The following is a 19661-nucleotide window of genomic DNA, read 5'->3' as shown; positions in this document are numbered from 1 at the left end:
GAAGAGGTGAAGGTCGTGGTGAAGAGGTGAAGGTCGTGGTGAAGAGGTGAAGGTCGTGGTGAAGAGGTGAAGGTTTGTGTCGGTCAGGTTTAGTTTTTCTCTTATTCATGTTGTTTTGATGCAGAGAAAGAATCAAATCTGCAGCTGATTCATCAAAATGAAAAGATTCAAACTGAAATGAATTCACCGTTTGACCTTTGACTCACTGAATGAAATTTCACATCAAAGTAATCAGCAGTTCTGTTGTTTTTTACTCAGATGTGTTTTAGGAACCATGATGAACTCCGCCCAGTTTGCTCCGTCATGAAAGAGTTTTGTTTCTCTGACATAGTCATCAGTTTCATTGAATCTTTCTTATTTGCTGATGATTTTTCTGCTCTGAAATCATCCGGTTGGTTGACCAGCATTAAAAAAACCGCAGGAGGCAGATTTTGTTTTTCTCTGAAGACTTCCGTCGGATCTTCAGCATTCCTTCACTCCCTCCACTCCCACTGTCAGCTCTCGCTCCGTTCACTCCCTCGCAGTGAATATAAACTGGTCTGAGAGGCGTCTCCGTTCCAGTTCAGCCTGAACCGCATCCGCCACCATGGCTCTGACTGCAGAACTCTCCGCCATCTGGATCACGGCGCTGCTGGCCTGCCTCGGAGCCCAGCTGGGAGGTAAACTTCTCTGTTCTTTGGTGTTCAGAACTGATACGACCTCCAGTCTAACCGATCTGTGCTTTTGTTTCCATAGAAACCAAAGCAGCCTTCCTGTACGTCCCCTTCCCACCCGCTCTGCCCATAACGGAGAACCTTGCTGCCATTTGCCGAGACGGCGGCGGCCGGCCCAGGTACCCCAACAGCTTCTTCCCTCCGTCTGGCTACAGCCACGACCGGCGCCGCGGGCAGGCCATCAACCGCATGGAGTCCTGGTTCAGTCTGTGCTGCAGCGGACTGGTGGCGCAGCAGCCCAGCCAGATCCTCTGCTGCGCCCAGCAGGCGGTGAGTCTCCCAGGCTTTTCAAAATAAAAGAATGTGCTGTATTCTCTGTAGTCAAAACTGACAGTCTTCTTTCAACTTGATGAGAATTTTATGATTTATGACCCAAAAACGATCCAGGTCTTGTCTAAGTTAAAACTAAAGCATTTTTAAAATCTCACATTAATTTAATTTGAACAAATAAAAACAAACTAATCACTAAAAATGTGCAAAAAGTGATTATTTCCAATGATCAAAAATTGGGCAGTTCATACATTTAGGCTTAAAAAGTCAATTTCAATCCTGTGATGGACTGAAGTCATGATTCATGACGAACCCCGCCTCCACCCAACAGCTGTTGGGATAGGCTCCAGCAACCCAGAAAATGATTACGCAGAACTGGAAGTAAAGAAGTGACGGCATTAGTTTTTGAAAGGAAAAAGCCTCGTGTGTCAGAGCTGATAACTATATCAGAATAGAGAAATAAACGAGTATCTCTGAAAAACAATCCTACAGAAATCCCTGCAGTAAGATAACGCCAACCCTCCGCCCGCTCTGAGGTTCATGTCTTGTCTTCCAGTGGGCTCAGGCTCTGTCCCAGTTCTGCGTGGAGGAGTTCTCCACCAAGACGGTGGTGTACGAGTGCTGCGAGGACAAAGGGCCGGCGCGGTGGATCTGCTTCAACAGCGAGCTGCCCAACCCCGACTACAGCCCCAAGCCGGGCTACACGGCCCCGGCCATGCCGCAAGAACCCGGGTTCAGCTTCAACCCCAACGTCTGCTAGAGGCGGCGCCGGCTTACCGGAGGCGCCCCGCAGCAAACGTCCTATCAACAGTTAACTCTTATCCATATCTTGTTCATGCTGCAGGCAGAAACACACTCTATCGCGGTCATCCTTTGAGGACAGTCCGGTTAAAGTCACTCTATCAGTTTGTCACAATATCAGGGAAACATTTGGAGCTGGAGCTGAAAAGCTTCCTTTGATTCTCCTCCGTTCTGCACGACGTAAACTCATCACTTCCAGTGGAGCCAAACAGCATCGAAGCAGTTTGTCTCTGAAAATGTGGATTTTAAATCACGAGTTTGTTTTTTTTGAGTCTATGGCTGTAAAATGAACTCAAATGTGATTATTGAAATGTTTTAAATACAAAAATGTAATAAAATTTTTAAGAAAACACTAAAATTCTCGACAGTTTTGTTTTCAGTCGTCTTGCCTAATTTCCCAACCTGGGATGAATAAAGTATTGCTATTCTATTCTATTGATGTGAAAACACGACGGTGTTTCTCACCTGTTCAATGTCAAGAAGAGAAACCAGGTACATTTCCTGTTGTAAAGTGTGATCTCCAAAATAAAACTCGGTTGTGCCATTATTTTCAAAACAGTCTGTTTTTTTTCTCTCTCTCTCTCATGAAATTGATTTATTTTATTCAGGCACATCGAAAATTACCGAGTGTTTAATTATATTGTTTTAGTGGAAGAACTTTTACTATAATCATGTTTACATTCCAGTGAAGATAAAGGAGGACATTAATTAAAAGCAACACTTCTAACATCCATAACAGTGATTTTTATCTGTTCTCTACTTTCTTCTCAAATGAACAGTTAGGTGGAGCCTTTTAGGAACTCATCATTTGGTAAATCGTTTAATGAGATGTTGGATTTTAAACTCTGAGAAATTATGTCAAAGTAATCCACAAAAATGTGTTTTAAATGTGTGGTTGATACAAAGCCTTTATGTTAAATAAATAAAATAAATTAATTAAATAAATCTCGACACCCCCTATTAATTTGTTTTAAGTTGAATTAATGAAATTTTTGCTTTTTTATTTTAATCTTACTTTCACATTCAGTTGTGCATTTTACCAACAATAAGTAACAGAAAACACTACAAATACAGAGCAACCAGCACATCAACATACACATTAACAAACCAAGGGGTTACAATATATATTTAAACAATATATGCAGTTCTTTTAAAATATTAAACCTTCAGATTTTGCGTGTGTTCTATTGTTTTATGATATGATTTAAGGTCCAGATAAAATAAATTCAAATCGGGTTTTGAATTCGACAATTTACAGTTGTTAATATGGAATTTCCCCCCAAAATAACCAATTGAATAACAAGTTAAAGTGGGCTTTTATTGTGAAGGCGGAGCGGAAGTCGTCGTCACGCCTTCGCCGCTTGATTCCGGGTAAAACCCAGAGCATGAAGTCTTCCGGATCACTTCCGTGTTGGTTTGTTTTGGGGCAAACATTGGACCTCAGACCCGGTTTTGGTTCTCTCCGGAACCTTCCGGACTCCTTCTATCAACTTTAAAGTGAGTTTTTAAACTTTCCGTGTAGTTTCCGGGACTTCCGGTTGTAGTTTTCGCGGTTCGTGGAGACTCTCGGGTTCGTGAATTAACGTCGCGGCTCCAGACGAGTTTCTCCATGACACCTTGATGACATGTTCCCGACCACCGTGAATTCTCCCGAACGCCCCGCTCCTTCCCGCCGCTGTTTCCCGCTGACCGTGCGGGCGCCGCGCGGGCTGCTGGGATCAGGGTCACGCGGACGCCTTTTGTTGATGCGCTCGTGTTCTCTCTGGACAGATCCAGCCTCCGGGACCGGGTCGGAACCCGATCCTGTCAGTCCGAGCAGACCGAACACAGTCTTCTGGTCTGAATGGCCACAGCTGCGGAGGAGCCGCCAGGACTTCAGGATCTCAGTAAGTTCTGGTTCTGTGGACCAGACATGTGCGGGATCACCCCATCTGTGTTTGTTTGTTTGTTTTGTCTGCGCTTTGATCTTTAGATCTAAAACCCACATTCTCTGGAATGTGGTCATGGTGGCAGTCCTGCAGAACCGCCGTGGACTCTAAACCCAAACAGAACTTCTTGGACCAGATGATGGATAAAAGAACCAAAGAACTTTCAAAAGTGTTTTAGAATAATCTCCAATGTTCCCTGAACAGGTGTAGAAGTCTTCAGACGGTAGAACATCTGAGCTGAGCGCTCCTCCATCCGGCTGGTCCTAAAGTTCTGATCCGATCTTCTGACCCGTTTCCAAACCGTTCCCAGTCGTCTTTTTGCCAAAATCTGACCTTTTGTTGGACATAGTTCCTGCAGAGCGGCAGGAGTTCAGTAGAAATTCACCTCTGAGTTGTGGCGTGGTGAAAGCCTGCCCTCATTTCCCATCATCCCTTTGTTTACACTCTCTCCCGCATACAGCCCCTCACACCCCAACCCAACGTTAGCAAACGTCGATTCTATCCAGCCGTATGGTTCTGATCCAGATTCACTTCTGATCCAGATTCGGTTCTGATCCAGATTCACTTCTGATCCAGATTCACTTCTGATCCAGATTCAGTTCTGATCCAGATTCACTTCTGATCCAGATTCACTTCTGATTCAGATTCACTTCTGATCCAGATTCCAGCTCAGACCAGGAAAACAAAGACGTTCCTGGATCTGAATATCTGCATCAGAAAGGGGCGGAGCAGGGAGACTGTGGCCCCGCCCATTGTGTCACATGATCGTTTTGAAGTAGCTTTTTTCATCTGCTCCTGATTCTCCACCGTTTGAGTAAAGAAAGGCTCAGAAATTCCGTTTTAATCTTAATTCTCCTCATAAACGTCCTCCATCATCAGAGAAATGCTACAAGAACGCGCCGGAAACTCTATTTTCATCCTTCACCTGTTGGTAAAGCTGAGAATCCAGAGCTCCGTTTAATCTCCTCCAGACTCAGAGGTTCAGCGTCAGACGTCCGTCGGCGCTCTGTCAGCCTGAACTGTTTCTAGTGTTGGATAGAATCCCTCCTGATGTGAATCCAGGAGATGATGATGGAGCTCTGCTGCTCAGACCTGCAAACGTCTGGAATGATCAATGAACGTTAAACCGTCTCAGGTTCACGTCAGACGTGGACGCGGCGTGTGGACAGAATCCGCTTCCCCTCCAGGTGACGGATTTATCCGTGACGGTTAACGGTGGTTATTTACAGCGTTTATGTGCTCCCTAAACCCCTCCCACTCCGTGGTCGGCCGCCTACGTTGTTTATTTTCATCTCCAGGTTAGACACAAACACTTGACCACATTTGTCATTCGTGGCGTTTATTGAGAAGAATTGATCATACTTTGAGTATTGGAGGATTTGAGGCGGATCGCTCCGGTGTAAAATAGACCAGATCCTGCGATGGGGGCGCGGCGTGAGCCGGCCGCGGCGCTTTGGGTCTAATGTGAACTACACCGTTAACAAGGGCGCCAAATGGGTCGGTCTCCGTTCCACGCCGCTTCCACGTCCGGTGTGAACCCGGTAGAAAGTCTCACCCCTGCCGAACACTGGCGCCGGTTTATAAGCACCTGGACCAGGTTCTGGGCGGGACGGCAGAACCAAACCTCTCATCTTCTGATCAGAGGTGGACCGCCGCTCCTCCGCCCAGCCTGCAGACCTGAAGGTGGCGCTGTGCTCATATATGTGCCGTGAATGTGTTTCACTGATGGAGGAAACGACAGCAGCTGAATCTGATCTGAGAGAATCCATCAGAAACAGGAGAAACCAGAGAATCTGATCACCACAAACTGAAGCTCCTACAGATGTTTTCGTCTCCACACTTCTGACAGACGATTCTGGTCTGTGAAGTGATGCTGAAGGGCAGAAGGTTGAAGGTCGGCGTGACGGCGCTCACCTGTAGATCAGATTTCATATATTTTATTAGATATTTAGACGTAAAGTGAGAAAGATCGTTGTTACATTCGTGAAGCTCGTTAGCAGTGTTTTAATGTGGCTCTTGTGGACAACGTCTGACTTTAGATGGTAATGAATCTTAATACGTTTGTTAATTAATCTTATCCGGATTATTGTCTTATTAATAAGCTATAAACCCATTAATAATGTTTGTTTATAAAGCCTGATAAGGATCCTCATGTTATTATTCTGGATCTTCAGCTCACATGGATTCATTCTGCATCACAAACGTTTAATCAATCTCTACATTTAAACATTTTCTTTGTTTTTTTTGGCTCCAGAACTTTTATTTTGAAAGGATCAGTTCTTGAAGTCATTTTCTGTTTCTTTCAAACTCATCAGACGTTTGATTGGATTCGCCGTTTGCTCCGTCTTTCATCTGCTTGGCTCCTCGAGCATCGTCCTGTAGAAGAATCTGTAGTTTGAGGTTTTTCTGGATTCTGGTCTGACCTCATTCTGACTGAACTCGGCGTTCCTCGTCCCGCCGGTCCCTCAGACCTGTAGAGTCGGTTCTGCAGGGAAGATCTGGAGGCGATCGCCGCCATTCATTCGTGTGTTTTCTGTGTCTCCAGATTCTCCGGCTGCAGGCAGACATGCGGCGGCGGCGGCGGCGGAGGTGAGAGGAGCCGTCTCTCTGTGTTTGTCAGGAAACGTGCGATGAGGCCTGAACATGTCGTCAGACAGAACGTTCAGCAAGATTGTGCTGACGTGACGGCTGGTCCTTCCTGTTTGAAACCCGAGAAGTTCCATGTTGCCTCTGGCGTGCGACTCCTTTCACTTCGCCTGTCGTTCCAGGGGGCGAGCGGCGGCATGTCCCAGGCCGCCAAGAAGACCATCGGCCATCGAGGAATCGACCCCAAAGGGGAGACCACCTACAAGAAGGTGATTTCCAGAACCGGTTCAGTCAGAACCGGGTCATGTTCTGGTCTCATACCGGCCTGCAGTCTCTGCTTTTTCATTCCTGAAATATTTAGTTCTTTGATTGAAATCTTCGTTTATGATCCTCCAGCTTCACCTTTGATTTTAGATTCTTTTTATTTTCAAACCCAAAATAAAATCACAGAAAGTGATAAACAGGAATAAAAAGAGGAAAACCTCAGGAATTCCCTCGTTTCCCGTTTCTACGAGGGATGGGAGTCGAGGAAAAACATTTACGAATTCATCGCAAATCTAGAAGAAATTAATCGTTGATTTTTTTTTTTAAGAGTATTTTCCAGCCACTTATTATCTATAAATAATCATAATATAAAATCACACACAATCATACATTTAGAACATTTAATTTTAACCCTTTAAGGGTCTAAAACTCAGTTTTGGTCCATCTTTAAATTTTCTGTATTTTCATTTTTAAAGACGACCTGCTGCTTATTCGGTATCATAATCAGTACAACCTCTCCTATGTGACTCTAACTTTATTTCCATTCTGACCTGCTCACCTTCAGCGTCGTCGGTGGGCGGGGCTTTCAGGCTGAACCACAGAGTGTCCGCATATTTGTAGACGACGGCGGTGCTGTTATTGTGGAAGACTCATGTCGGCCTCCATCTCAAAACAAGATGATAGTTGGTTTCCTCTTCTAACAGCAGACAGCTCCGTTAGGCTCCGCCCCCCATGCTCTGCATTACAGACGTCAGATTGATGTTTGTTCTCCGCCTTATTTATTAAAATAAAAGATCGCTTTTGTCCAAAACTACAAATGAATGCCATATTATGTCTTTCATTTAATAAAATCTCAGTCACAGAATATTAAAGCGTTTATTTTAGACAGTTTTATGACGCTGATCTCACAGCTGATCAGCAGGACGCCTGAGCGCGTTAATGAATATTAATAAAATCATTATGTTCTATTAATCGCGTTAAAGCGTCTCCGTTCACAGCCCTAATTTATAGATAATAAACGTGTAATAATTATTCACAATGACGGCGGCGTGACGTCTGCCGTCGATCTTCTGGAGCTGAAGTTCTCCGCCGTGGATCAGCGGCTCCGTCTGGTTCAGCCGTTCTTCCTCTGACCCGCCTCCCCGTCTGTGCAGACCGCCTCGTCCACGGTGAAGGGCGCCATCCAGCTGGGCATCGCGCACACGGTGGGCAGCCTGACGCAGAAGCCGGAGCGAGACGTGCTGCTGCAGGACTTCGAGGTGGTGGAGAGCTTCTTCTTCCCCAGGTGGAGTCCCGCGCCGTTTCTCTGCGGCGCCGTCAGCGCGCCGCCTCCGGGCCGGCGTCGTCACGTCCTGACCAATCTCTGCTCTTTCGGCAGCGAGGGCAGTAACCTGACTCCGGCTCATCACTACGGAGACTTCAAGTTCAAAACCTACGCTCCCATCGCCTTCCGCTACTTCCGGGAGCTGTTCGGGATCCGGCCCGATGACTACATGGTACGTGGTTCTGGTCAGGTCTGGGGGCGCTGGAGGGGGCGGCGGCCTGTCCTGGGGGGGGCACAGGTCGCGAGCCGAACAGGATAAACATTTATTGAACACTCTAAAAAAAACAATTTTTAACTTTTTAACATAATTCTGAATAATAAAAAGTCAGGAATATTATTCCAGAATAAATCAACTTAAACCTTAAATAACTTTAATATTTTACTCTCCATAAAAATATATTTAGTCAAAATTATACAAGTTAGAAATGAGATCAAGATAACATCGGGTCATTAATAACAATAGAATAGAATTACCTGGAGGGCCGGATCCGTTCATGCTCTCTGGGTTCTGGTTCTGGCTTGGTTCTAGTGCTCCCTGTGCAATGACGGTCTGATCGAGCTGTCGAACTCCGGCGCCAGCGGCTCTCTGTTCTACGTCTCCAGCGACGACGAGTTCATCATCAAGACGGTGCAGCACAAAGAGGCGGAGTTCCTGCAGAAGCTTCTGCCCGGATACTTCATGGTGAGAGGTTCTGATGGTCCTCCGTGTTCTGCTGACGCTGCAGATCTGTCTTCAGCCAAATTCTCATTTGGACGCTTTGTGCTCCTCAGAACCTGAACCAGAACCGGCGGACCTTACTCCCAAAGTTCTACGGGCTGTACTGCGTCCAGGCCGGAGGCAAGAACATCCGGATCGTGGTGATGAACAACCTGCTGCCGAGCGCCGTCCACATGCACAGCAAGTACGACCTGAAGGGCTCCACCTACAAGAGGCGGGCCTCGGCCAAAGAGCGGGAAAAGGCCATCCCCACCTTCAAGGACCTGGACTTCATGCAGGACATGCAGGAGGGGCTGCTGCTGGACGGGGACAAGTACATCGCTCTGTGCAAGACCATCCACAGAGACTGTTTGGTGAGGGCGGGAGGCGTCCCCCATCCTGTCCCAGAGTTCTGTCTGTTTGTGTCACATGACTCCTCTGTGCCGCAGCTCCTGCAGAGCTTCAAGATCATGGACTACAGCCTCCTGCTGGCCATCCACAACGTGGACCAGGCCGCCGCCGAGGCGGTCGCCGGGACCTCGGACCAGCGCCGGCCGCAGGGCCAGAAGTCTCTGTACAGCACGGCCATCGAGTCCATCCAGGCCGAGGGCGGAGCTATGGCTTCAATGGAGTCGGAGGACGAGTGAGTATCCGAGGGGGCGTGGCTCCAGGGGGTCGTCTGGGTGGTAACCAATGACGTCTGCGCAGGACGGGCGGCATCCCGGCGCGGAACGCCAAGGGGGAGCGGCTGCTGGTGTACATCGGCATCATCGACATCCTGCAGTCCTACAGGTACGGGTGCACAGGAGCCCGTCTGCAGCGGCTGCACCTGCGCAGACGGTAGAGCAGCTGGCAGTTTGTTTATGTGGAGCCTGTTTGGTGAGTCTGAACGTATGGATCAGCTGAAGGAGTGGAACCGCTTTGTTTGGAACACAAAGAACAATGTCAGGTTGACTGAACATCAATGGAGCCAGAAGCTTCTCTGTGGTCACATGACAGAAGCTTCTCTGTGGTCACATGACTAGAGCTTCTCTGTGGTCACATGACCAGAGCTTCAGGGCCGACTGGGACCAGCCAGCAGCTGATGAGACATCAAGGGAATGTCCAGAGGATAAAACTCACAATCCAACTGAAAAACTCGAGATTCAGCTCTAAAAGTTCCATATGGATCTCAATAGATCAGAGATTTCTCAGCAGATCTTTGTAATCCGGATTATTATAAACAGTCGAGTTTACATGAAGGAATCCATCAAGGAATTAAGAACAATTAGGTGAAAATAAAGTCGTGACATCATCAGATAAAAGGCAACTTAAAAATACACTAAAAAAGTCGCAAAGTTACAAGAATAAAGTTCTAAAACTATGAGAAAAAAATAACATTTTAATGAAAATTAAGTTAAAAAAATTATGATAGAAAAAATCAAAATTGGATAAATTAAAGTCAAATTAGGAGAATAAGTTCAAATATTTACAAGAATAAAGTCGTGAAATTATGAAAAAAACGAAAAATGTTATGAGAATAAAGTTGTAAAACTATAAGAATTTTTTTTTATTTTATTATAAAATTATACGGACAATGTCAACATTTTACAAGGAGTTTAAAATTATTTTAAAAGATGAAAAACTAGTATTCAAAAAAGGAGAATAAGGTTTGAAGTGTATAAGAATAGTCGTAAAACTGTACAAAAAAGTCAAAATGTTACAAAAATAAAGTTGCAGAACTATGAAAAATGTAAGAATTTGATCAAAATTAAATTCTGAGGAAAAAAATAAACATTTTACAAACTATAGTTATCAAATTATGAGAATAAGGTCAAACATTTACAAGAGTAAAGTCTTAAAACTGTGAAAAAAGTAAAAATGTTCAGAGAAAAAAGTTTTAAAGTGTAAGGAAAAAAAATTTGAAATATTTAAAAATTATAAAGAAAAAAATCTACATTTCACAAGAATAAAGTTATAAATTATGAGAAGAAATTTTACAGATTAAAGTTTTCTTATGATAATAAAGTCAAACATTTACAAGAATAAAGCTGCAAAACTGAGAGTCAAACTTTTATCAAAATTAAGTTGTAAAAATATGAGATTTAAAATATTTTAAACTGAAATTTTCATATTTTGAGAATTAGGTAAAAAATGTCCAAGAATAAAGTCGTAAAACTGAAAATGAGTCAAAATTTGAAGAGAAAAACGTTTCAGTCATGAATAAAATTAATCAGTCTAGAAGAATAAAGTAAATAAAAAATAGTCATTTTGTTTTGAAGAAGTTGAGCTTTTTCCAAATAAAATGTTTCAAGAGAGAAAATGAAACGTCCCTGTTTTAGTTGATGTCACGCTCATCAGGATCTTTGTAAACGTACAACTTTATCTTTCATTAAATTACGTCTTTATTTCTGTAAAAAAACGGCGTGACTTCATCCTGTTAAAACTTGACTTTTTCTGGTCAAATCTTCTGACGTCTGCTCTGAAGGCCGTCCTGATCCTCCGTTTTGTGTTTTCAGACTGGTGAAGAAGCTGGAACATTCCTGGAAAGCTCTGGTTCACGATGGGGTAAGTAACCGACGATCTGTCGTATGTTCTGAAGCAGAAGCTTTCATTCAGCCGTGTGTTTCCAGGACACCGTGTCGGTCCACAGACCGCGCTTCTACGCCGAACGATTCGAGAAGTTCATGTGCAACCGCGTCTTCAAGAAGATGCCGCGTGAGTTTGTGTCCGCTCAGAGGTCAGAGGTCAAACGCTCGGCGCTGACGCTTTTCTGTCTGCGGCTCAGTGAAGGGCTCCCCGTCTAAGAAGCGGCGTGCCAACGGTCCGGGGAAGAAAGGCGTGGGCTTCGGGCCGTCTCTGTCCACGCAGAGCAGCATCAGCCAGCAGCCCCCCCTCTCTGTGCAGGCCGGCTGGGACGGCGTGGAGGGCGGCGAGGTCGACAGCGGTGAGCCGAGTTCAGCCTTGATCCCTGCAAACATCCACCAGCATGTCCCGTGTTTGCTTGACGCTTCCTCCTCTCCTCCTCCTCTTCCTCCTCCTCTCCTCCTCTTCCTCTTCTTCCTCCTCCTCCTCCTCCTCCTCCTCAGCGATGCAGTCGGACCGCCCTGACCTCCTCCCCAGGACGCCGGCTGCCAGCGGCGCCGCCAGCACTCCCAAAGCCCCACTTCACTCCTCCGCAGGAGCAGAGGCGTCTCCTGTGAACCCGGCAGTGGAGGGGAGCGACGGGACAAAGGATGAGGAGGACAGCGCCCCCATGAGGTCAGAGAGCTCCGCTGAGACGTTCTTTTATCTTTATTTTCAGTTTCCTCTGCAGGTAAGCGTCCCGGATCAGTTGGGGGTTTGTTTGCTGTTTATCATTGTCTTGTAAATAAAATGTGTTTTCTTTTTTGTACACACCTTGTATATTTTTATTCTTTTATTGTTTAACTGTTTTTATTGTTTCATGTTTTTATTCATATTTTATTTTCAGTTTTTAGGCTACTTTGGAGGTTAGCTATTTTTTCAGCTCCATGTTAGCTGTTTTGAGCTGTTTTTAGGCTAATTTAGCTGCTATCAGCTTCACTCTTTTTATCAGCTTCATCAGGGGTCAAATTCAGCTTCCATCATTCACACTAGCATTATCACAGGTAATGATATATATCTGGTTCATAATTATGTTAAAAAGTTACAGTTTTATAAACGTAGTTTTAGAGAGTTTAATAAATGTTTATCCTGTTCGACCCGCGGACTAAGGTCTGTTTTGGGTTTTGGCTCCTGTCTGATTGAGTTTGACACTTCCGCCCTAGACCCTAAAAAGGGGCGTGGCAACATCCGACGAGAACAGGAAGTGACACGTCGGAGACGAAACGATGGTTTTCTTGCTGCGATCAGAAGCTGAAGACAAACGTTAGAAAACCAAACGTCTGTTTCTGGGTTTTTCAGGCCCGCCGGACCCGTGGATCCTCAGTGATGCCGGCGCTCTCTGTGAGTCACTCTCTGATTATTGTTGCTCCTGGAACTCTCTTCGGATGACGTTTACGAGCCGTTCTCTTGTTTGCAGGAGTAGATCTATAGATCTGGGATCAGCAGAACCAAAACAAACGTGGAGAACCTTCATCCTGAAGCGTTTCCACGCCGCGGCGTCCTCCGGACTCCAGAACAAATACTAACAAAGTCTTAGAGTGTAAGTGAGAACCAACTGCTATTTCAGAGATTTTCTGTTGTTGTTTTGCACTTTGATTTGTAAATGACAGCATTCATTCCTGTGCAGCTGGTGTCTGTGGTGTTACACTAACTAACCTGAATGATTAGAGTGGGTGGTTGACACTATCACGGATCACAACCAGATTCTTCATGGTTCAGTTTTTACTGGTTTTACTCAGTTTAGTTTGTGTGCCTTATTTTTGACCCCCCCCACCCCCCTTCACAAACTGTCCCGGGGGTTTGAGCGTGACTAACGGACGCTGCGACTCCAACGCGCTCGCCGCCGGCGTTTCGCTGCTTTTCTCTACTCCGCTGGAACGGATGGATCCCAAATCCGGGATTCCATTCTGATCAGGAGCCTCAGCGGGAGAACCTTGAATGTGATCGGAATCAAACGCTCCAAACGCAGGAAGACGGTCCTCACCGCAGCTTCCTGCAGGTTCTACTGTAGAATCACAACTTTCTGCCGGATTCTTTCAGACGGACTGTGATGTCAGAAAGACTTAAATGATCGTTTAAATGGTTTATCTTGAAATAAACTCGTGCACAGGAACAGATGCTGTTTACCTTTTTAAAGCAGGAAAAGATTTAGACTTTTATTCCACATTCTAGAGATGAATCTGTTTGTTGTTTCTGTAAATGTTTCTCATTGAACCCCAAGTTTATAGTGACATTGAAAAAGAATAAGGAGGTTAAATCATGTGATCGGGCGTCTGAATAACGAGGTCTGTGTCCTGAAGCTCAGCGAATGGCAGATCAAACCGGAACGATCTGCAGAACAGTTCTGTTCATGTTTGGACTGAAATGTTCCTCGTTGACGTCACCTGCTCCGTTCAGCCTAACAGGAACATTTTCAGTGAAGCGGCGTCCGCTGAGACGGACCTCGTCCACGGTACAGAGACGGCTTCAGCCTAAACGTCACTTCAAGCTTGTTTTCATTCACACTATATTGATGTTTTCATCATGACGATTGTCATTAAACTACAAACATGTATTCAGATTATTTTAAATCTTACAGTTTTAATGTTAAAAACACAAACTATGCAACCAAATCCTTAAATAATAACACACGTGTGACCAAATGAATAAAATGTATAAGATGTCAAAGTGATGGACGAACTCCAAACCTCACATTTGTACATGAACAGTATGGGAACTACTTCCTCTCAGTATGAACCAAACAAGTGAATGTATTCGTATTTATTGGGATATTTATTGTCTTGTTTTCTGGGGTATTTACATTCCAAGGGCTTAAAAATGTTCATTTATTTAGTAAAACTAACTTTGTAGAAAGTGTTTTTGCCTTTTTCTTCATTTATAAATCATGATGATCTTAACAGCTGTAAAATCTGCTCTTATTCTTTATATTCTGAATGTTTGTCTTTCAAAATGTACATAGAGATATATCAGGATAAGAATCACAGTCGTGCCTTTCTACAGAATAGAGTGATAGGACATTTTCAAGTTTTCTCGCACATTATAGCAATGTTCTATTTTGTACTCTTGTTTCTAAAGTTATTAAAAAAATAAAGAAATGTGTGGATTTGTTTATTAAACTGGATTTTTTTTCAGAAATAGTCTGAAGGTTTTGGTGAAAAAGTAACAGGGAATATATATGTGTATACAATATGAATTTTGAAAAAAAAATTAGCCAATGACAATTTGTTGCCATACCTTTATTAAAACAAAATATTAAATCCGTAATAAGAAATCTAATAAGATTGTAAAAAATATGAATATTATTACTTCATATAAAATATGAACGCATGTCTGAGTTTTTATCATAGACTGTATATAAAATAATAATTTTACAGTCTATGGTTTTTATAAACATCTGTAAAAATCGTTTTTTCGGTTTCAGTTTTTTGGGTGTTCATGGGTAATTCTGGCTCCCTGGAGTTTGGCCAATGAAATGTCGTCTTGCTGGATCTTCGTCCAATAACATACCGACTTTTAAAATTACGTCAGCAAGCGACAAGAAGTTTCCAAAATGGGGCTGGAAAGTACGATGGTCTGGTAAGGAATCTAAAATATCGTTTTAAATCATTAGTTAAATATTAATGTTGTGTTTTTATTGTTTTATACACATCGATAACCAAATACTGATTTTGCACAGCCCTGGAATGAGTGAAATTCTCGAGATTCCGGACTTATTATCGGCTGTTGGCGTTAGCCTGCTAGCTCCGCGGTGACCGGCTGAGTCATGTAGCCTTCGCTAGCATCGAGTATCGCTGAACGGCAACGATACAGCAACAAACGGCGGTTTCATGGAATTGTTTTGAGACACTTGACGAGTTTAAATTCGGGTCTGACGTCACAGACGCGGTTCGGGTCCGGTTCGCGTCCACACTTGCTAACTTTAGCTAACTGGTCCTGCAGTCTTAAGGTGTTTGTATCTTATTCCAACACTGGTTCACAGTTTGCGACACAACCGGGATGTAGAGTAGAGTAGAAATGGTTTATTTCAAGCAATCAAGAAATAAAATAATTCATGTCCAATACAATCATTCAATCATAAGTTTACATCCATAAAGACGTCAAACACAGGATTACTGGACATGAGAGATGGCCTGAAAGGGAATCGGAGGAAGCAAATTTATATAACCCCGGATCTACGTTACCATTTCAGAATTTAAGACTTGATATTTATATCTTTTCATCATAGATTCAGGTCATTAGGAATCCTGAAGTAACAATAAACCACATGACTATTTAAGTAGATATAAGACTTTGTCATTACTTATGCAGATCTACTATCAAAATTCAGACAAAATGTGCAGATAATTTTTCATTAGAAAAAGCCATTAATATAAATCAAATATCTAACATCGACAAACATATATATATGCAGATTATTTTCCATCCGAAGAGTCAGTAATAAAGCAAGTATCACAGGAATGTGTGCGATTTTTTTCAATAGAAAAATCGTTAAAATGAATCAGGTAAAAATATGTACAGATCATTTTTTGTTTGTGGGTGTGTTTGGGATGTTGGCGTGTCAGAGCGCTCTAACGGACGTTTTCCCGCCAGTGTGGACAACAGTGAATACATGAGGAATGGAGACTTCCTGCCAACCCGGCTACAGGCGCAGCAGGACGCCGTCAACATCGTCTGTCACTCCAAAACCCGCAGCAACCCGGAGAACAACGTGGGCCTCATCACCATGGCGAAGTAAGAGCTCCTCCGTCCCAGACGCACTCAGAAGCGCCTTATGACAGTGACGTGACGGTGTCCAGGTGTGCTCTCACTGGAATCTGTTTACCTGCCACAGCAACTGTGAGGTCCTCACCACTCTGACCCCGGACACCGGACGCATCCTGTCCAAACTGCACGCCGTCCAGCCCAAAGGGAACATCTGCTTCTGCACCGGCATCAGGGTCGCTCACGTGGGTTCTAACCGGAGGAAGAGTTTGAGTCTGTTAGAGAAGGAAGTCTAAACATGAATGCACCAGACAAAAGAGATGCAATCCTGCAAACTGGGGTTTAAATGTTTGGATTTGGACCGATTTGATGTCAAGGTTGTTGTGTTTTTACCTGGTGGTGGTAAAATCCGATTTGATTGAATCACACATCAGGTCTTTGAAGACTCCACCCATGGTAGCGCTTTAGTTTGAGTCCTAACTCCAGTTCATTCATCTGATGTGTTTTTATCCCTTTTAAATAATTTTATACGATTATTTTTACATTCATTGTTTATTTCTTGTCTTTTATTTTCATTTTGGTCACAAGGTCTATTTAGAAACATGCTCCTTATGATGTTCTGCTGCTTTGTGATGATGATGCTGTTGTTTCATAGTATGTCTTTATATTTACGTCTCTATTTAACCGATCGGTCGAGTTAAAGCGGTCAGTGTTTCTCTTTGATCCGGTTTGTTTTCCTCCTTTTCCTCACAGTTGGCTCTTAAACACAGACAAGGGAAAAACCACAAAATGAGGATCATAGCTTTTGTTGGGAGTCCTGTGGAGGATAATGAAAAGGATGTAAGTTTTTGATGAATCCTGTTTAACCTGATGGGAGGAGCCATCAGTGGTCACAGCTGGTAAACACTCTTACTCCCGCTCCTCTCCTAACCGTCGGCTCTCTTTCCACCTTCCAGCTGGTCAAGTTGGCAAAGCGCCTAAAAAAAGAAAAGGTGAATGTGGATATCATCAACTTTGGAGAAGAGGTATCGATCATAAGAGGATCCAATCACTTGAAGGGGGTGTGGTTTGTATGTGACTCACTTCCTGTTTGCTCGGCAGGAGGTGAACACGGAGAAGCTGACGGCGTTCATCAACACTCTCAATGGCAAAGAGGGAACCGGCTCTCATCTGGTCACGGTTCCTCCAGGACCCAGTCTGGCCGACGCCCTGCTGTCCTCGCCCATTCTGGCGGGTGAGGGGGGGTCCATGATGGGACTTGGTGCCAATGACTTTGAGTTCGGTGTGGATCCCAGTGCGGACCCAGAGCTGGCGCTGGTAAGGAACCAGGAGGAGTTTTATTTTTTGGGTTAAATCCGAGTAATCTCCTTTAAAATGTTGATCCAATGAGAGTCAGACTTGTGTCCAGGTCCTAGTTCAGTCAGGTCTGAAAAGACTCGATTTGTCTCCCTTAACATCCGTCCTTCCTTCATCCCTTCAGGCTCTGCGTGTTTCCATGGAGGAGCAGCGGCAGCGGCAGGAGGAGGAGGCCCGGAGAGCGGCGGCCGCCTCTGCGGCGGAGGCGGGGGTCCCAACGCCCAGCGCAGACGGTGAGTTCAGAACCACGGATGACGTTCCTGAAGGGAATTCTGGAAGCACGTGGGATCAGACGTTTGTTTCCATCACATGCAGAGTCTGAAGACGCCCTGCTAAAGATGTCCGTGTCTCAGCCGGAGAGCGGCTCCGCGGCGCTCCCGGACTTCAGCAGCATGACCGAGGAGGAGCAGATCGCCTACGCCATGCAGATGTCTCTGGCTGGGGGAGGTTCGTCTCCGTTTGAGGCTCCAATGTCGTCTACAGTTCTGCTGGAAAAGTAAATGTTTTGATGTCAACAGAGTACGGGGAAATGGACACGGGAGCCCCCATGGACACGGCCGAGTCGGCAAAGGTGAGCGACGTCTCCCGTTTGAATGTCTTTAGGGCAGGAGAGTCGAACTCAACCGCACAAAATCCAAAACACGCCGCAGGTCTCGGCCGAACACTCTAAAACAGAGGTCACCGACCTTTTGAAGTCATACGAAGGGCTACCAGTTAGAAATACCAGATTTGGTTAGTTATTGTTAAACATTCTTAATAATGAATAATGATCCTTCTCTATATAAAGACTCTGATTTCTCACAACAATCCAGGAAACATATATTAATATTCAGAACTTAATTCATCTCAGTAATTGTTACATTTTCAGATGATCTCTAACATTTCATGGGAGAATGTCTCGTTTTCATTATGTTGTTCCATGTTTATCAATGTAATGTTATAGAAAAATCAACTTTTAAACAAATCTTGTTACATTTTGAACTAATGACCAAATCTGGAGCATTTTAAACAAAAAGAATGATCTTTGAACTGGAGAAGGTCAGAGGTCACCTAAACTTATCTAAAGTTCATGTATCAACATATTTTTAAGATGTTTTCATTTTTAAATCTATGTAAATGCAAGTGTAATTTAAAAAAAAATAGCAACAGAATAAAATAAAATTTTAGACGCAGTTGTGCTGATTTTAGAAGAGACCTGATGGCACCTTGTGTGGTCCTAGGGGGCGCCCCGTTGGTGACTCCTGCTCTAAAACTACATTTTTAAAACTTTAAAACTGTAACTTTTTAGCATAATTATGAACTAGATACTATACAGAATTGCCTGTCCTGTGATAATGCTAGTGTGAATGCTGTAAGCAGAATTTGGCCTCTGAAGATGCTGGTGATGATAGCTGTAAACGCTGAAGCTGATTGTTTGCTAAAATATTAGCTAAATGCCAAATTTGCCTAAAAAAAACTTAAGTTAGCATAAACAGCTAGCATGTAGCTGAAATATTAGCTAAACTCCAAAAACAGCCTAAAATATCTTAGTAAAAGCCAAAATAGTCCAAAAAGCTGCAGAATACCAAATTTAAAACTTTAAAACTGTAACTTTTTAACATAATTCTGAATAATAAAAAGTCAGGAATATTATTCCAGAATAAATCAACTTAAACCTTAAATAACTTTCAATATTTTACTCTCCATAAAAACATATTTTGTCAAAATTCTACAAGTTAGAAATGAGCACAAGATAACATCGGGTCATTAATAACAATAAAATAAAATGATCTGGAGGGCCGGATCCGGCCCTCCGGCTAATTCTATCCGGCCCCCGGGCCTTGACTTTGACAAATGTGTGATTTGGATAAATGTTCCTCAGAGGATCATGAGGCTGGTTTCCGTCTGGACTTTAGCAGAGATCTTCATCTGTGAAGGACCGCGATGCTTGTGTGATGTTGTGTGGTTGTGTCATCACTGTCGTGTTTGTTGCTGAACAGGAAGAAGACGACTACGATGTGATGCAGGACCCGGAGTTCCTCCAGAGTGTTCTGGAGAACCTTCCTGGTGTGGATCCGAACAACGAGGCGATCCGGAACGCCATGGGCTCTCTCGCCTCCCAAACAGGAAACAAGCCAGACGACAAAAAGGAGGAGGAGAAGAAGAAATGATGGGAGGAGCCAGAAAGGAACATTTGAGAGGAATGTCCTTCAGGATGCTGATGCTGCACGACAGCAGCCAAAGGCCAGAGACCACGACTGACGGTTTTAGTTCACTTTCTGATGACGTCAGATGGTAGGAGGCACCTGTCCAGGTGTGCTCCTCCCCCCATAGATCCCCGTGTGGTTGGTAGTTCCACTCCCTCCGGTTCTGTCTGTTTTTGCAATAAAAGCCGTGTGTCAACCTGCCGCCTGCCGTTCTCTTTCTGCCTCTCCGGT

At 44.1% G+C, this 19661-nt stretch overlaps 3 protein-coding genes across 5 annotated transcripts; all 3 read left to right on the top strand.

Moving 5' to 3' along the window:
• Nucleotides 1–478: 478 nt before the first annotated feature.
• LOC112162716 (extracellular matrix protein 1) lies at nucleotides 479–2340 on the top strand. Its single transcript, XM_024298593.2, has 3 exons — nucleotides 479–659; nucleotides 736–983; nucleotides 1540–2340. The coding sequence occupies exons 1-3, from the start codon at nucleotides 587–589 to the stop codon at nucleotides 1741–1743; spliced, it is 525 nt and encodes a 174-aa protein (XP_024154361.1). The 5' UTR covers nucleotides 479–586; the 3' UTR covers nucleotides 1744–2340.
• A 769-nt stretch (nucleotides 2341–3109) lies between these two features.
• LOC112162658 (phosphatidylinositol 4-phosphate 5-kinase type-1 alpha) lies at nucleotides 3110–14290 on the top strand. 3 transcript variants are annotated; one of them, XM_024298501.2, is made up of 16 exons: nucleotides 3112–3281; nucleotides 3555–3670; nucleotides 6258–6301; nucleotides 6481–6567; nucleotides 7717–7847; nucleotides 7941–8058; nucleotides 8416–8568; nucleotides 8658–8957; nucleotides 9033–9226; nucleotides 9292–9375; nucleotides 11082–11130; nucleotides 11196–11280; nucleotides 11351–11509; nucleotides 11652–11823; nucleotides 12487–12528; nucleotides 12605–14290. In XM_024298501.2, the coding sequence occupies exons 2-15, from the start codon at nucleotides 3628–3630 to the stop codon at nucleotides 12512–12514; spliced, it is 1647 nt and encodes a 548-aa protein (XP_024154269.1). In that variant the 5' UTR covers nucleotides 3112–3281; nucleotides 3555–3627; the 3' UTR covers nucleotides 12515–12528; nucleotides 12605–14290. The 3 variants fall into 3 exon arrangements, with proteins under 3 accessions (XP_024154271.2, XP_036070038.1, XP_024154269.1); XM_024298503.2 differs by lacking the exons at nucleotides 12487–12528; nucleotides 12605–14290 and having other exon boundaries at nucleotides 3110–3281; nucleotides 6258–6292; nucleotides 11652–12043; XM_036214145.1 differs by lacking the exons at nucleotides 12487–12528; nucleotides 12605–14290 and having other exon boundaries at nucleotides 3111–3281; nucleotides 11652–12043.
• Nucleotides 14291–14606: 316 nt separating this feature from the next.
• Nucleotides 14607–19628, top strand: LOC112162659 (26S proteasome non-ATPase regulatory subunit 4). The gene is made up of 10 exons (XM_024298504.2): nucleotides 14607–14763; nucleotides 15778–15918; nucleotides 16019–16133; nucleotides 16642–16728; nucleotides 16845–16913; nucleotides 16990–17205; nucleotides 17369–17477; nucleotides 17560–17691; nucleotides 17763–17815; nucleotides 19224–19628. The coding sequence occupies exons 1-10, from the start codon at nucleotides 14738–14740 to the stop codon at nucleotides 19392–19394; spliced, it is 1119 nt and encodes a 372-aa protein (XP_024154272.1). The 5' UTR covers nucleotides 14607–14737; the 3' UTR covers nucleotides 19395–19628.
• The last annotated feature ends 33 nt before the right edge of the window (nucleotides 19629–19661 follow it).

Source organism: Oryzias melastigma, linkage group LG11 (assembly GCF_002922805.2).
Source record: "Oryzias melastigma strain HK-1 linkage group LG11, ASM292280v2, whole genome shotgun sequence".
NCBI classification, from domain to species: domain Eukaryota; kingdom Metazoa; phylum Chordata; class Actinopteri; order Beloniformes; family Adrianichthyidae; genus Oryzias; species Oryzias melastigma.
This window is presented reverse-complemented; position numbering and strand designations above follow the sequence as displayed.